The 17,175-nt window shown below is 56.1% G+C and overlaps 1 protein-coding gene across 1 annotated transcript in view; it reads right to left on the minus strand.

Moving 5' to 3' along the window:
* Positions 1–1,268: 1,268 nt before the first annotated feature.
* LOC116955753 (protein OSCP1) overlaps positions 1,269–17,175 on the minus strand; it is a 30,390-nt gene continuing 14,483 nt past the window's right edge. Inside the window, 7 exon segments of the mRNA XM_032977040.2 lie at positions 1,269–2,735; positions 5,953–6,016; positions 7,970–8,103; positions 10,350–10,419; positions 11,666–11,794; positions 13,447–13,550; positions 14,668–14,748. Coding sequence (XP_032832931.2) covers positions 2,580–2,735; positions 5,953–6,016; positions 7,970–8,103; positions 10,350–10,419; positions 11,666–11,794; positions 13,447–13,550; positions 14,668–14,748 — 738 coding nt within the window. The 3' untranslated portion in view covers positions 1,269–2,579.

The following is a 17,175-nucleotide window of genomic DNA, read 5'->3' on the forward strand; positions in this document are numbered from 1 at the left end:
TCCCCGCGACCCGCATCGATTTCCGTGGATCGGGAGGTGACGTCACCACCGAGCGTGGGGGGGGTCGCGCGTTGTTGAAAGCACAAATTAAACAAAAAAACTCTAAAAACAAAACTCAACACATTGCTACGAAGAAGCGTTCATTGCCCGAAACGTCGCCAATATATTTTAAAATTCCCCCCCAAAAAAGTCGCACGATGTCGATGACGCGGTGCGACCTGTTTTGAACTGAACAAGATGGCGGCGGCGCGCACAAGCACGCGCCGCCGCCATCTTGTTTAGTTCACTCACCACCACCACGGTCGGAGATGCTCGATCCACTGCTGGATGAAGGAATTCCCCACCCCCAACAAGTCGCCCGTACCTGTCATAAATACATAGAGACCCACAGAGATACATAGAGACCCTTATAGACAAATGGAGACCGACAGAGACACGCAGAGACCCATATAAATAGAAAATCCATAGAGATACATCGATATAGCATGCCTGCTAACCCACACGGTTTATACTCCGTATTCTTATACAGGGGAATTGAGTTTGCAGGTCCACACGGAGTACAGCCGCTTCAACGCGGGCAAACAAAAACGTATATTTCGTGTTTTTCTCTCCCTTGTGATGGGACTTTGTAGGATGAACGTTGAGATTTATAAGGTGGCACGGGGTGACCAATAAGGTCTGAGTTGGTCTGTAATAAGGTAGGGCAACTGATCGTCGGGATCGAACCCACGACCTCCTGTATTACCAGGCGAGGTAGTTAACATCTCCTAGCCACAGTGGTGCCACCTTTAGGAGCTAGGGGACGGGGTTTGGGGAGAACGTAGCAAACCACCAACGCGGAAAAACCAAGCCGGGTCGGAAATCGAATCCGGGCGAGCACAACCCGGCAAATGTTGGCCCAACGTCGGCACGCGTGGCCCTAACCGTTGTACCGTCGTGGGCCCAGCAACGTCTCTGAATAGGCCCACCTCTTTCTGGCCCGGCTTTCCGGTGGCACCTCCGCAACCTCGTTGCCGTCTCGCGGTCAACCGTCTCTGTGAACCGTCGAGCGCCCGGTACAGATATCATTGGAATTATTGCAATTGTTACAATTGTACGAATTGTTGTAATGATTGGATCCGCTGAACCCTGCCCCCTCACCCCAGCCGGGAGTGTGAACTCTGGAACTGAAACGAGGCTCTTTTTTTTTACTGAAGGCCCCATTGGAGCTACGTAGCCCTTTTTCACGAGCGACCTGCCCACCACAAAAGACCGCTCAACGGACTGGATAACATCATCATGTGGAGCTTTATTTGCGGCCAAATACCCGACACGCACGTTGATTCTAAAGGCAGAGGGAAAAACCGGAGAAAAATCCACGCGGCCGCGGGGAGACAGATACATAGATACACGCAAAAAACTCCAAACACACAACAGGCGTGAGGTTCCGGATCAAACCCACGACCTTCTGTATACCAGGCAGGGTACTTTACATCTCCGAGCCACCACGGTGCCCCGGTTCACATGACCAACGCCTCCGATGTACCACGGTTGGCTACGTACGGTGCGAAAAAAGTTCAACATACACACGGCCCCCTGCCGCCTCTAGGCAATGCTACATTCACCACGACCTTAAAGCAATTGGATTTTACGAATGGATTGTGCGACCCAGAAATAATTACAACGCGAACACAAAGACCCCTCGTGTAGCCTTGAACATCAAAGAGCTTGCCATGACCCTCGACAGTTCTGGATTGGGCCTCAAACAGACTGTTGGGGCAAGTGCTGTTAGCGCGAACCTATTTAGGCCGGCACGGCACACGAAGGGGTGGGTGGCCAACACGACGCCCGGCCTAACTTGAGTTTCCCCTGTGCCGTTGTTTTTACACACCGCACCAGGTACTCATTTGAGGCTGAGTCGACCTCGGGGAGGTTCCAGGACCGGTTGAGATAATCGCGACCGGCTGTGAGCGGGACTCGAACTTAGTTTCCCCCGAAACAGGAGGGTGGACTTCTCCACAACTCTGGCTGTCGCCTGATGATGCTGGTTTTTGTTGTTGGAATCATCCGGCAAATCATCACGGCTACTTGAATGGTAAATGTTGTAGTGGCTTTAATCTGCAACACACCGGTTAGTGCTGTGCTCGTAGCGAATTGGCACGTTTTGTTTACGTGACAAACGCTCACTAATTGGCTGTGTCGGGTCATGGTGGGTTTAACGACGCATTTATATTTACACGCTCTAACCCGACAAAAAAACCTCGATTATGGATCCCCCGCATAGCCTGAACAGACTGTAGGGGCAAGTGCTGTTAGCGAGCAGCACCTATGAAGGCCGGTAACGGTACACGAGGGGGTGGGTGGCCAGAACCACGCCCGGCTGCCTTTGTCTCCCCAGTGGCGATGTTTACTACACACCGCACCAGGTACTCATTTGAGGCTGAGTCGACCTAGTGGAGGAGGCCCAGGACCGGTTCAGATACCCGTCACTGGTGTTGGCCGTGAGCGGGAATAGAACTCGGGTCGCCGGGTTCGCAGAGCAGCGCGCCAACCGCCACCAATACCCTCTCCCCACACGCACAGCGCACGCACAGACGCGATCACAACGCGTCCATCATGGCCAGCAGCTCCTCGCCTTTGCTGCTGGGCTCTTGGCTGCCGTCCCCCTTGGCGCCCTCCCCCCCCGTGGCCTCCCCCGGGTGCCCCTCGTCGGAGAAGCCTCCCATGATCCTCTGCAGCTCTTGATTGGGCTGCGACTGCGGGACGAGAGAAGGGACGGGCAGGCCTTACTGCACGCACGGTCAGCTTCCGCGACGCGGAAATCGGATACCGAGCGACGGACGTTTTAGGGAGCACTTTTATAACACGGTCGCTACGAAGGTCCACGTGACGATAGGCCGCCTTTGTTGAGCTCATCATTTGTGATGGCCGGGTGGCTTCTGAAAAAGAATGCCTCAGTGGCAGTGCCGGAGTATCCTAGCAGCACAAGTAGCTACACAATGTGACGGGCACCGCACTTTCAAGGGCCCCGCGCTAAACGCTTTCAAGCTATCAATTCCGTTTCAGTGATTCTGCACTCGCTCTATTACTATAGTACTATACCGCCTTCAGCTTGTACGAACGACCGGGTGTTTAAGGTTAGCGATTTGTCGTATTAGCTGGCTGTGTAGCAAATGAAAAAATACAATTACTTTACTATGAAAGTAAGAAATGTGTGTTTTAATATTTACGTGTTTTTTTTTTATTTAGGGCCCCTTTATAACATCATGCTACAGGACTTTAACATAGCCATTTCTGTGACCAGTCACAAGCTAATCCCTCAGTTATTTGCACAAGCTAATCCCTTAGCTATTTCAATGCTAAATTACTAGTTGCCTCTGTGGATGTGTAGGTTTTGACTTTAACATAGCCATTTCTGTGACCAGTCACAAGCTAATCCCTCAGCTATTTGCACAAGCTAATCCCTTAGCTATTTCAATGCTAAATTACTAGTTGCCTCTGTGGATGTGTAGGTTTTGACTTTAACATAGCCATTTCTGTGACCAGTCACAAGCTAATCCCTCAGCTATTTCAATGCTAAATTACTAGTTGCCTCTGTGGATGTGTAGGTTTTCACTTTAACATAGCCATTCCTGTGACCAGTCACAAGCTAATCCCTCAGCTATTTGATATGTAAACCCCTTTGTCAAGGTGCCTCACTTCTCCCAACCAGCTTAAAAGTCGCTACGAATCTTAACGTCGTTCATTGAAGCTCTGTCGTCCCGACAGGTCTGTTCCTTTCACCTGAAGACGGCCGCTTGCGTTGTGGCCGAAACGTCGTGAGAATTTTATTGTGTTATTTTATTATTTTATTCTCATTCCACGTGACTTTACCGAAAGAACCAAAGAAGATCATGCTACAGGCCCCGCACTAGCTTAATCCGCCACTGCTCAGTGAGCTTTTGCCTGGGTAGGATGGCGATGGTTTAGTGTTGTATTTGTAAGTGTTTGAGTGACTTGTTTACCATTTCTTGCACTTTGCACTACCATCGCGTTGTGTACCGTTTGTCGTTGTGACGTTCTGACCCCCCGTGACCCGAATGGACATCTGTGACAAAAGAGCTTCACAGCTCATCGGATTCCTTCTGCAGTCTAAATCAATATTCTGATGAGTGAACGGGGAACTACGTCGCGCGAGTAAGAATAAGCGGTTGGTCGTGCGGCTGCCCCGGGCGTAGCATCGTCACGCAAATTGCATCGGGGATGCTGCTGGATTCTTTCTACATCAGCGGCCAGATTTTTTTTAGGAGGTAAATCATCGAAAAAGCAAATTAAGCATGGGGCACGTACGTTACAACTTACTTTGTTTAATCAAACCCTAATGTATTTATATTCTTGGTTCTTTCGGTAAAGTCACGTAGAAGGGAAAAAATAAAAATATAAAACAATAAAATTATCATGACGTTTCGACTGCAACACAAGCAATCATCATCAGGTGTGAAAACCACAGCAAGAAAACTTTGAAAAAAGTGGCGGTTTTTTCTTAACGTTAGCACCACGGAGAGCGATTTGGCAGTTATCCAGCTTGCTGTGGTTTTCACACCTGATGATGATTGCTTGTGTTGCAGTCGAAACGTCGTGAGAATTTTCTCGTTTTATATTTTTATCACTTGATCGTTTCCCTTCTACGTGGTGACTTTACCGAAAGAACCAAGAATATGAATCCCCGCAGTCACGAAAGCTTTAAATACAAATTTTAAACCTAATGTATTTATTAACATTTTTTTTGTTTTGTACGATTGAGACCCAGGGCTGCAGCGAAGGATAAGAACCACGGCTCGAGATGTCACCCGCTACGCGAACTCGGTCTTTTGTTTCGCCTGCGTTACGCATCATCTCGCGGGCTAGTGCGGACTGCGCTCTACCCTCCGACAAGTAGGCTTTCCGCGACCAATATTATTATTATTAATAATAAAGGGTTTTTGTGGTCAGATCGCGTAAGTATAAATGTTGTGTCGTAACCCCTCCACCACCCGACGCAGCAGCCAGTAAGGTTTGTCACGTAAACCAATTAGTGACTACTTGAGCCCACCGGTGTGTTGGAGAGTGAATCCACAACGTTTCTAATTCGAGTAGTACGACGTTTCGCTGGTAATTACATCAACCAGCATCGTCGGGCAAATCACACGTTTTGTTTGCGTGACAAACCACACTGTGGGTGGGGGTGTGGGTGTGAGTGTGGGGGGGGGTCTGGGTGGCGGTGTGAGTGGGGGTGTGGGTGGGTGTGTGGGGGGGGGTGTGAGTGGGGGTGTGGGTGGGGGTGTGGGTGGGGGTGTGGGTGGAGGTGTGGGTGGAGATTGTGGGTGTGGGGGAGGGTCTGGGTGGGGGTGTGAGTGGGGGTGTGGGTGGGGGTGTGGGTGGGGGTGTGGGTGTGAGTGGGGGTGTGTGGGTGGGGTGTGTGGGTGGGGTGTGTGGGTGTGAGTGTGGGTGGGGGTGTGGGGGAGGGTCTGGGTGGGGGTGTGAGTGGGGGTGTGGGTGGGGTGTGTGGGTGTGGGTGTGGGTGTGAGTGGGGGTGTGGGTGGGGTGTGTGGGTGGGGGTGTGTGGGTGTGGGTGTGTGGGTGGGGGTTTGGGTGGAGGTCTGGGTGGGGGTGTGAGTGGGGGTGTGGGTGGGGGGTGTGGGTGGGGGGTGTGAGTGGGGGTGTGGGTGGGGTGTGTGGGTGTGGGTGTGAGTGGGGGTGTGGGTGGGGGTGTGAGTGGGGGTGTGGGTGGGGGTGTGTGGGTGGGGGTGTGGGTGGGATGTGTGGGTGGGGGGCGTGGGTGGAGGTGTGTGGGCGTGGGTTGGCAGTGGGGCCGCCACCACAAGGGGCCACCGAGGGACAGGCCGCCGGTGGCCCCCTGTGGTGGGCCTTGCAACGCCCCGTGACCCCGAGCCGGGTTACTTCCCCCGCGGGGCGATCGCTTCCCAGCGGCGGCCTGCGAAGAGGGCGGACTACCTTGGCGGCGTTGATGTTGATGACGCGGTGATGGGAGTCGTGCGATCGGAGGGTCAGCGCCTCTCTGGGGAAAGGACAAAAGTGAACAAACAGGCACATGAATAAATATATGTTGTACGAGAAGCAAGCAAGCTCCCCGCTATAAACTACGCAACTATTTCTGTTTATTCTACCAGGTAAGGCCCGCTACTGGGCTACGTCGCTCTTTTTCAAAAGCGACCCTGGCTATTGCAAATGATAGCTCAACGACGTGGGCTTATCATCATCATCATCATGTGGGAATTTACAGCAGCAGTCAAACACTCTGAACGCGTGACGTTGATTCTGAACGTGGAGGGACAAAAACCGTAGGACCCGGAGAAAAATCCGCGCGACCACGGAGAGAGAGAGAGAGAGACACGCAGACTCCAAATACACAGCAGCAGGCGTCAGGGTCGGGATCGAACCCACGACGTCCTGTAGACCAGGCGAGGTAGTTAACATCTCACCACGGAGAGAGAGACACGCAAACTCCACATATACAGCGGGCGTCGTCAGGGTCGGGATCGAACCCATGACCTCCTGTGTACCAGGCGAGGTAGTTAACATCTCACCACGGAGAGAGAGAGAGACACGCAGACTCCACATATACAGCGGGCGTCGTCAGGGTCGGGATCGAACCCACGACGTCCTGTAGACCAGGCGAGGTAGTTAACATCTCACCACGGAGAGAGAGAGACACGCAAACTCCACATATACAGCGGGCGTCGTCAGGGTCGGGATCGAACCCACGACGTCCTGCGTACCGGGCGAGGTAGTTAACATCTCCTAGCCACTGCGGTGTCAGCTCGTTGTGAGCGAGTCCTCCCGCGAGGAGGGCCGCTCTGTCAGCACGTTAGCGCAACGGGCTTAATGGTCAGCACGTTAGTTAAGTCAACACGCTCGTAAATTCGTTGTTCATTAATTCACTAAACAGTCAGGTAATTTAAAACATGATGCATTAATTATGAAATGCATTTAGCAATTTCATCATTCAACCCATTCATTAACTCGTTAATTCATGAACTCATCTTTAAACCCACTCATTCGACATATTCATAAGCTCATAAAGTCATTTATATGCTGAGTTTAACACGTAGACTGTCAATGTTGTGGATTCACTCTTCAACACACCGGTGGGCGAAAGCAATGAACTATTTTGTCTTTTGTCAACGTGACACTTTTTTTTGCTGATTGGCCGTGTCGGGTGGTGGAGGGTTACGACACATTTATAAATAACGCGATCTCACCCAAAAACCTTTATTATTCATCATTTATATGCTCATCGTCCTTCCCCCGGACCTCCGATTAGCACGGTTGGCTACGTGCGATGCAAAAGAAGTTCAACGTAGACAGGGCAAAGGTCCCCCGTGTAGCCTGTAACAGACTGCTGGGGCAAGTGCTGTTAGCGAGCAGCACCTGTGAAGTCCGGTTCAACACACGAGGGGGTGGGTGGCCAGCACCACGCTCGACCGACCGACTTTGTCTCCCCAGTGGCGATGTTTATACACCACCGCACCAGGTACTCATTCGAGGCTGAGCCGACCTAGGGGAGGCCCAGGACCGGTTCAGAAAATCGTCACCGGTGTTGGCCGTGAGCGGGACGCGAACTCGGATCGCCGGGTTCGTAGCGTCTGCGTAGCGCTAACCGCTGCACCACGGCTGGTGCTGATGTTCACCGGACACCTCAGCAGGTACACACACACACACACACGCGCGCGCGCGCGCGGACAGACTCACTCTTAATCTTTGGTTCTTTCGGTAAAGTCACGCAGGTAGAAAAGATAACGGATCACGCAACACAAGCAGTCGTCATCAGGTGAGACAACCACTGCGAGAAAACTGCTGAAGCTGTCTCACCTGATGACGATTGCTCGCGATGCGCCCGAAACGTCGTGACCTCTTTATTATTATTTCTACCCACGTGGACTTTACCGTAAGAACCAAAGAGTAACGCATTCCTGCAGCCAGGAAAACTTCAAATCAAGATGAGACTCACTCTTCCTCTCGCTCGCTGTTGAAGAGCAGCAGTTTAAATTCACTCCCGGAGGCCTGCGGCCCAAGGCTCCCACCCATGAGATGAGCAAGAAGATTCAGCTCCTCCTTGGCCAAGAGGTTGGGTAGGGAGCTCTCCTGCACACAGAGACAAAGGTCCCCCCCCGGTATAGCCTTTAACGGAGTGTCGGGGCAAGCGCTGTTAGCGAGTATGGAGCTGCGCATGCTAAAGCCGGCACACGAGGTGGGTGGGCGGTGGGCGGTGTCACACTCGCGGGCGCTCACCCATTCACTCAACTCACCCATTCACTCAACTCACCCATTCACTCAACTCACCCATTCACTCGCCCACTCACTCACCTACTACCCACGCACATACACACACACACCTACAGATTCACACACACACACCTGCAAATGAACATATGCACAAACCTACATACTAATACACACACACACATACAGATTCCCATACACACACATACATACAGATTCACATACACACACACAGATTCACATACACACACCTACAGATTCACATACAAACACATACAGATTCACATACAAACACACGTACAGATGCACATACACACACCTACAGATTCACATACAAACACATACAGATTCACATACAAACACACATACAGATTCACATACACACACCTACAGATTCACATACACATACCTACAGATTCACATACACACACAGATTGACATACACACACCTACAGATTCACATACACACATACAGATTCACATACACACACCTACAGATTCACATACACAACACACACATACATATTCACATACACAAACACACATACAGATTCACAGACACAACACACACATACAGATTCACATACACACACACACGTACAGATTCACATACACACGAAGCTTTGGTCTTGAATAATCATATGTCCTACTAGCTGCCAACTTTGCAAATCACACCGCGAATCAGCCAATTCGCATTTGACGCAGCGCTAATTGAGCCTCAGTCCTCCTCTCTTGAGCCTTGACCGGGTTAAACAAAATAAACTTGAAACTTAACGTAAGACGTTTGCTTTACTGGAGCGCCACGGTGACTAAGAGATGTTGACGACCTCGCCTGGTGTGCAGGAGGTCGTGGGTTCGATCCCGACCCTGACGCCTGCTGCTGTATATTTGGAGTTTGCGTGTCTCTCTCTCTCTCTCCGTGGTGAGATGTTGACTACCTTGCCTGGTGTGCAGGAGATCGTGGGTTCAATGCTGACTCTGACGCCTGCTGCTGTATATTTGGAGTTTGCGTGTCTATCTCTCCGTGGTGAGATGTTAACTACCTCGCCTGGTGTACAGGAGGTCGTGGGTTCGATCCGGACCCTGACACCTGCTGCTGTATATTTGGAGTTTGCGTGTCTCTCTCTCTCTCTCCGTGGTGAGATGTTGACTACCTCGCCTGGTATGCAGGAGGTCGTGGGTTCAATGCCGACTCTGACGCCTGCTGTATATTTGGAGTTTGCGTGTCCCTCTCTCCGTGGTGAGATGCTGACTACCGATTAGCACGGTTGGCTTCGTGCAGTGGGAAAGAAGTTCAACCAATACCAATATCCCGCCATTCGCCACTAAGTGACGGTGACGTCACCACGGCGCGCCTGTGCCAGGCTTGGTGCACGTTGAGGCCACGTGAAGTGTCGAAGGCTCGCTGACAGGAACAGACCCAGCAGGTGCCATGGGTTGGCTGACTGAGATGACTGAAATAATGCACCACCAGCTGTACCACTTACTGCGCCAACTGGCTGCATTTTCACCACCCGAAGTTCAACGCACATACACAGAGACGCACAGAGACCCACAGAGACACACGGTTGGCTACGTACGGTGCGAAGAAAAAGTTCAACGTGCACACAGAGACCCACAGAGACCCACAGATTAGCGCGGTTGGCTACGTACGGCGGAAAAGAACACACACAGAGACCCACAGAGACCCACGGTTGGCTACGCACGGTGCAAAAGAAGTTCAACATACACACAGAGACCCACAGAGACCCACAGAGACACACGGTTGGCTACGTACGGCGGAAAAGAAGTTCAACGTACACACAGAGACCCACAGAGACCCACAGAGACGCACGGTTGGCTACGTACGGTGCGAAAGAAGTTCAACATGCACGCAGAGACCCACAGAGACCCACAGATTAGCGCGGTTGGCTACGTACGGCGGAAAAGAATACACACAAGAGATCCACAGAGACGCACGGTTGGCTACGTACGGCGGAAAAGAAGTTCAACATACACACAGAGACCCACAGAGACCCACAGATTAGCGCGGTTGGCTACGTACGGCGCGAAAGAAGTTCAACGCGCGTACAGCACACGTGCAACGCACAACGGAGATCTGGGCTCACCTGGGCGTGTGGGGAGCACGCCTTGGTGGCTCCGGCCAGATCGGTGTCCACACTCCGTGTTGTGCTGTACCTGTGCAAAACGCAGACGCGGGATGCCGCGGGGCGAGAGGGCACGCAGGCACGCACCACTCTCGGGACCGCCTCTACGATGCAGGTTTTGATCTAGGATTGAAGAATTTCGTGACTGCAGGAATTACGACACTCACTCATTGGTTCTATACCCTTTGGTTCTATTCGGTAAAGTCACGTGAAAAAAAAAAATTTCACGACGTTTCGGCCACAACACAAGTGGCCTTCATCAGGTGAAGGGAGCAGACTGTGTCTAGAGGACAGCGCTGGAGCGAAACACAGCCAAGCTCAGACCGCGAACTTTAAGCTGCGTGAGAGGAAGCAGAGCGCCTTGACAAAGGAATTAGCATAAAAAATTAGCATTTAATTGGCGGACTTAGCGTGATGAACTCATTGGTTCTTTCGGGTAAAAGTCACGTGATGTAGAAATAAAATCAAAATAGATCGCGACCACCCGACACGGCCAATTACGTAAACGGAACGTGCCGATTCGGCCACGGCTCTCATACATCTACGCGATCTAACGCCAACAAAAAAAATCACCCGCGTCACGGATGATATTGGCGGCGAAATCTTCCTACGTGTTGAAGAGAAGCGATCGCGGCCCACGTGGTACACTCAGGTGGGTGGTGGTGGTGGTGGCGGCAGCCACCGCCGCATTCTCCCCCCGCCACCCGATGGTTGCGCACCGCACCGTGGTCACCCCGTTTAGGGCCGAGGCTACCTAGGGGAGGCTCAAAGGCAGGTACTGACTCGCGTGTGCTCGCGTGTGTACGTGAGCGCGTGTGTGTGTGTACGCGAGTGTGTGTGCACGCGAGTGTGTGTACGAGTGTGTGTGCACGCGAGTGTGTGTACGAGTGCGTGTGCACGCGAGTGTGTGCGCGCGAGCGTGTGTGCGTGAGCGTGTGTGTGTACACGAGCGTGTGTACATGAGTGTGTGTGTGTACGCGAGCGTGTGTACATGAGAGTGTGTGTGTACGTGAGCGTGTGTACGCGAGTGTGTGTACGCGAGCGTGTGTACATGAGAGTGTGTGTGTGTACGCGAGCGTGTGTACGCGAGTGTGTGTACGTGAGCGCGAGTGTGTGTGTACGCGAGCGTGTGTACGCGAGTGTGTGTACGCGAGCGTGTACGTGGGTGTGTGTACGTGAGCGTGTGCACGCTCGCTCGCGCGTGTACACAAGCGTGTGTACGCGAGCGTGTGTACACACAAGCGCGTGTACACGAGCGCGTGTGTGTACACGCTCACATGTTGGTGCCCAGCGTGATGACGCGCTCCCCGTAGATCTCGCAGGAGCCGTCTCGCAGCGCGGGCGAGTAGGCGCCGCCTGCCGGAAACCCCACGCAGCGCAGCACCTCCCCGCTAGGGGCGAACAACCTGCACGCGGTGACAAAAGGAGAGCACCTCGCCCCACTCAACCCGGCACACCGCACCCCGCCGCAGCCGCAGCCTCAGCGAACCGTCGGGGGGCCCGTAAAGCGAGCCGGCCTAGGGGAGGGGGCCCCGGGGACCGGTTCAGGCGGTCGCGAGCGGGAATCGAACTCGGGTTGCCCTGGGTGGGTGGGTGGTGGGCACCACCGCTCCCCGTGACAAAGATCCCCCACCGTGTAGCCTGAACGGACTGTCGGGGGCAAGTGCTGTTAGCGAGCACCTATGAAGGCCGGAACGGTACATGGGGGGGTGGGGGTGGGTGGGTGGCCAGCACCACGCCCGACCGCCTTTGTCTCCCCAGTGGCGATGTTTACACACCGCCGTACCAGGTACTCATTCGAGGCCGAGTCGACCTAGGGGAGGCCCAGGACCGGTTCAGATAATCGTCACCGGTGGTGGCTGTGAGTGGGAATCGAACTCGGGCCGCCGGGTTCGTTCGCCACCACAACTCACCCATCCACTCACCCAACCACTCACTCACCCACTCACGCACTCACCCACTCACCCATCCACTCACCCACTCACCCACTCACCCACTCACCCATCCACTCACCCACTCACCCATCCACTCACCCACTCACTCACTCACCCACCCACCCACTCACCTACCCACACACCCATCCACTCACCCACTCACTCACCCACCCACCCATCCACTCACTCACTCACCCACCCACTCATATTCGTGGTGTCCGGCGTTGTGCGTCACGGGCCCAAATTTTCCCCAACTCGAAAATGAAACGGCAAAAAAAATGACTCAATTGGGATTACAGTAAACCCTTGTTAAGTCGACAAATATGGGGCTGTTGCCTTGCCAAATTATCTAATATTCCGAACTATGTACAATGGCACTCCCCAGTGGCACTGCCCAAATATAAATTTTTCTTCCAAATTTGTTTTCCAAACTCTTACACACACACACAGCGTAGGCATCGTCACACACGCAACACAGCCAGCATCAATTCCATCCAAAACTTTGGATTAGTCCCGCAGGCGAAGGGAATTATACTCCGGTCCCTTTCTGTGACTTTCCTATATAGGCGTAGACGACATTTCCGGGAGGGTTGGCTTGCACAGAGCGCACCAAACGAGGTGAAGTTCCAAGCGACGGGTCTGCACCGACGCTCACCGCACGCTCACCGCACGCTCACCGCACGCTCACCACGCTCACCGCACGCTCACCGCACGCTCACCCCACGCTCACCGCACGCTCACCGCCACCAGAACGAGCCGTTGTTCTGGTCGTGGAGCGCGGCGTTGCTCCACGCGCCGTGCCGCGATTGGGCCATTCGTGACGGTGATTTGGCTCGTGGCGAATAACCGATGTTGTGCATTGCGAAATAACGGGCTCTTACTGCGCGCGCATGCACACGCGGTGGTAGCAATCGCCGCTCCCTCGCTGGCAGACCGCCGATGCCCCGGGTCCCTCCTTGCGAACGAGACGAGAGCCTCGCTCGCCACTCCCTCGCACGCCCAATGCCAACAACCCCGCCGTTCGCCGCCCGGCGGCGGCGACGTCGCCGCGGCGCCTGTGCCAGGCCAGGTGCACGCACGCACGCATTCACCAGCGCACCCCCGCCCCCCCACCCACACCCCACCTGATGGTCCCGGGGTTCTCCGTTCCGAGAGGGACCGGGCCTGACACTGGCAGGACGAAGCGCCCGTTAGAACTCTGCACTTTGTCCTTCAGGAAAATGGACACCTGAAACACCGCCGGGCGCGAACACACGCGCACACACACACACACGGCGGGGTCAGACGCAGCGCTCACATCGGCCTGTGCATCGCACGCGCGTGTCTTTGTCTGGCGTGTGTCTGTCTGTGTGCGTGTCTCACGACAACGAGCGGAGCGCCGGGTGGCTAAAGCGCAGCGGGTTGGCACAGTAGGGGGGCACGGGGGGGCGCATCAGCTAGCCGTCTCAGTCAGTCGACCCGTGGCACCTGCTGGGTCTGTCCCGTGAACCTCCTGCCGGCGGGCGTTCGACACTTCACGTGGCCTTAAGGTGCACATGGCCTGGCACAAGCGTCGTGGTGACGTCAACGCCACTTAGTGGCGAATGAACGCCACTTAGTGGCGAATGGCGGCTGTTGTTGTTGTTGTCTGTGTGTGAGTGTCTTTGTGAGGCCGGGCGTGGTGCTTGCAGCCCACCCCCTCGTGTGCCGTGCCGGCCTTCACAGGTGCTGCTCGCTAACAGCACTTGCCCCGACAGTCTGTTAAGGCTATACAGGGGATCTTTGTCTTTGTGTGTAGTGGTGGTTAGCGCTACGCCGCGCTACGAACACGGCAACCCGAGTACGATTCCCGTTCGCGGCCAACACCCAGTGACGATTATCCTGAACCGGTCCTGGGCCTCCCTTAGGTCGACTCAGCCTCAAATTAGTACCTGGTGCGATGTGCAAACGTTTCCACGGGGGAGACAAAGGCGGCCGGGCGTGGCGCTGGCCACCCACCCCCTCGTGTGCCGTATCGGCCTTCATAGGTGCTGCTCGCTAACAGCACTTGCCCCAGCAGTCTGTTGCAGGCTACACGGGGGATCTTTGTCTTTTCTCAGTGAACCCCTAAAACACCTGGCAGGAGGTCACGTGACCTCGTGACCTCCTGCCAGCGAGTAGTGCAACACTTGCACGTGATGGCCTCGAAGCGCACCTAGCCTGGCACAAGCGATGTGGTGGCGTCGCCGCCGCTTTGTGGCCAACAGTCGGCTGTTGTTTGTTGTTGGTATTGTTTGTTGTTGTTGTTTGTTGTTGGTGTTGTTGTTTGTTGTTGGTGTTGTTGTGCGTTGCTGTTTGTTACCGTTGTTGTTGTTGTTGTTACTCACGCGGATGTGCATGTCCTGGAAGAAGCTGAGCAGTGTCTGTCTGATCAGCTGAAACTCACCGGCAGATAGACAACTGTAGATCTGTGCACGCGTAGACACGCGCAGACACGCGTAGACACGTAGACACGCGTAGACACGCAGACACGCAGACACACAAGACGCGCAATAAACACAGGAGGGCAAGTGTTCCCGTGACGCCACGATGGCCGAAGCGCAGGGTGCTAGCACAGGGCGGTAGTGCGGTAGTGCGCGGTGCTAGTGCGGGGTCGTAGTGCGGGGTCGTAGCGCGGGGTCGTAGCGCGGGGTCGTAGTGCGGGGTCGTAGCGTGGGGTCGTAGCGCGGGGTCGTAGTGCGGGGTTGTAGTGCGGGGTCGTAGTGCGGGGTCGTAGTGCGGGGTCGTAGTGCGGGGTCGTAGTGCGGGGTCGTAGCGCGGGGTTGTAGCGCGGGGTCGTAGTGCGGGGGTCGCAGCGCGGGGTTGTAGTGCGGGGTCGTAGTGCGGGGTCGTAGTGCGGGGTCGTAGTGCGGGGTCGTAGTGCGGGGTCGTAGCGCGGGGTCGTCGTGCGGGGTCGTAGTGCGGGGTCGTAGCGCGGGGTCGTAGCGCGGGGTCGTCGTGCGGGGTCGTAGTGCGGGGTCGTAGTGCGGGGTCGTAGTGCGGGGTCGTAGCGCGGGGTCGTTGTGCGGGGTCGTAGTGCGGGGTCGTAGCGCGGGGTGATGGCAGTGCGGTAGTGCACGGTGCTAGTGCGGGGTCGTAGTGTGGGGTCGTAGCGCGGGGTCATAGCGCGGGGTCGTAGTGCGGGGTCGTAGCGTGGGGTCGTAGCGTGGGGTCATAGCGCGGGGTCGTAGTGCGGGGTCGTAGCGTGGGGTCGTAGCGTGGGGTCGTAGCGTGGGGTCGTAGTGCGGGGTCGTAGCGTGGGGTCGTAGCATGGGGTCGTAGTGCGGGGTCGTAGCGTGGGGTCATAGCGCGGGGTCGTAGTGCGGGGTCGTAGCGTGGGGTCGTAGCGTGGGGTCGTAGCGTGGGGTCGTAGTGCGGGGTCGTAGCGTGGGGTCGTAGCGTGGGGTCGTAGTGCGGGGTCGTAGCGTGGGGTCGTAGCGTGGGGTCGTAGTGCGGGGTCGTAGCGTGGGGTCGTAGCGTGGGGTCGTAGCGCGGGGTCGTAGCGCGGGGTCGTAGCGTGGGGTCGTAGCGTGGGGTCGTAGTGCGGGGTCGTAGCGTGGGGTCGTAGCGTGGGGTCGTAGCGTGTGGTCGTAGTGCGGGGTCGTAGCGTGGGGTCGTAGCGTGGGGTCGTAGTGCGGGGTCGTAGCGTGGGGTCATAGCGCGGGGTCGTAGTGCGGGGTCGTAGCGTGGGTCGTAGCGTGGGGTCGTAGTGCGGGGTCGTAGCGTGGGGTCGTAGCGTGGGGTCGTAGTGCGGGGTCGTAGCGTGGGGTCGTAGCGTGGGGTCGTAGTGCGGGGTCGTAGCGTGGGGTCGTAGCGTGGGGTCGTAGTGCGGGGTCGTAGTGTGGGGTCGTAGCGTGGGGTCGTAGTGCGGGGTCGTAGTGTGGGGTCGTAGCGCGGGGTCATCGTGCGGGGTCGTAGTGCGGGGTCGTTGTGCGGGGTCGTAGCGCGGGGTCGTCGTGCGGGGTCGTAGTGCGGGGTCGTAGTGCAGGGTCGTAGTGCGGGGTCGTAGTGTGGGGTCGTAGCGCGGGGTCGTAGTGCGAGGTCGTAGTGCACGGTGCCTAGTGCGGGGTCGTAGTGCGGGTCGTAGTGCGGGGTCGTAGCGCGGGGTCATAGTGCGGGGTCGTAGCGCGGGGTCGTAGCGTGGGGTCATAGCGCGGGGTCGTAGTGCGGGGTCGTAGCGTGGGGTCGTAGCGTGGGTCGTAGCGTGGGGTCGTAGTGCGGGGTCGTAGCGTGGGGTCGTAGCGTGGGGTCGTAGTGCGGGGTCGTAGCGTGGGGTCATAGCGTGGGGTCGTAGTGCGGGGTCGTAGCGTGGGGTCGTAGCGTGGGGTCGTAGCTGGGGTCGTAGTGCAGGGTCGTAGCGTGGGGTCGTAGCGTGGGGTCGTAGTGCGGGGTCGTAGCGTGGGTCGTAGCGTGGGGTCGTAGCGCGGGGTCGTAGCGTGGGGTCGTAGCGTGGGGTCGTAGCGCGGGGTCGTAGCGCGGGGTCGTAGCGTGGGGTCGTAGCGTGGGGTCGTAGTGCGGGGTTGTAGCGTGGGGTCGTAGCGTGGGGTCGTAGTGCGGGGTTGTAGCGTGGGGTCGTAGCGTGGGGTCGTAGTGCGGGGTTGTAGCGTGGGGTCGTAGCGTGGGGTCGTAGCGTGGGGTCGTAGCGTGGGGTCGTAGTGCGGGGTCGTAGCGTGGGGTCGTAGCATGGGGTCGTAGCGCGGGGTCGTAGCGCGCTGTTGCAGCGCAGGGCGGCAGTGCGGTAGTGCAGGGTGCTAGTGCACGGAGGCAGTGCGGGGTGGTGGCAGTGCGGGGTGGCGGCAGTGCGGTAGTGCAGGTCGGCAGTGCGGGGGTGATGGCAGCGCGGTAGCGCAGCGCGC

The sequence above is a fragment of the Petromyzon marinus genome, chromosome 61 (assembly GCF_048934315.1).
Source record: "Petromyzon marinus isolate PM22_M1 ecotype Great Lakes invasive population chromosome 61, UKy_Petmar_22M1.pri1.0, whole genome shotgun sequence".
Taxonomy (NCBI): domain Eukaryota; kingdom Metazoa; phylum Chordata; class Hyperoartia; order Petromyzontiformes; family Petromyzontidae; genus Petromyzon; species Petromyzon marinus.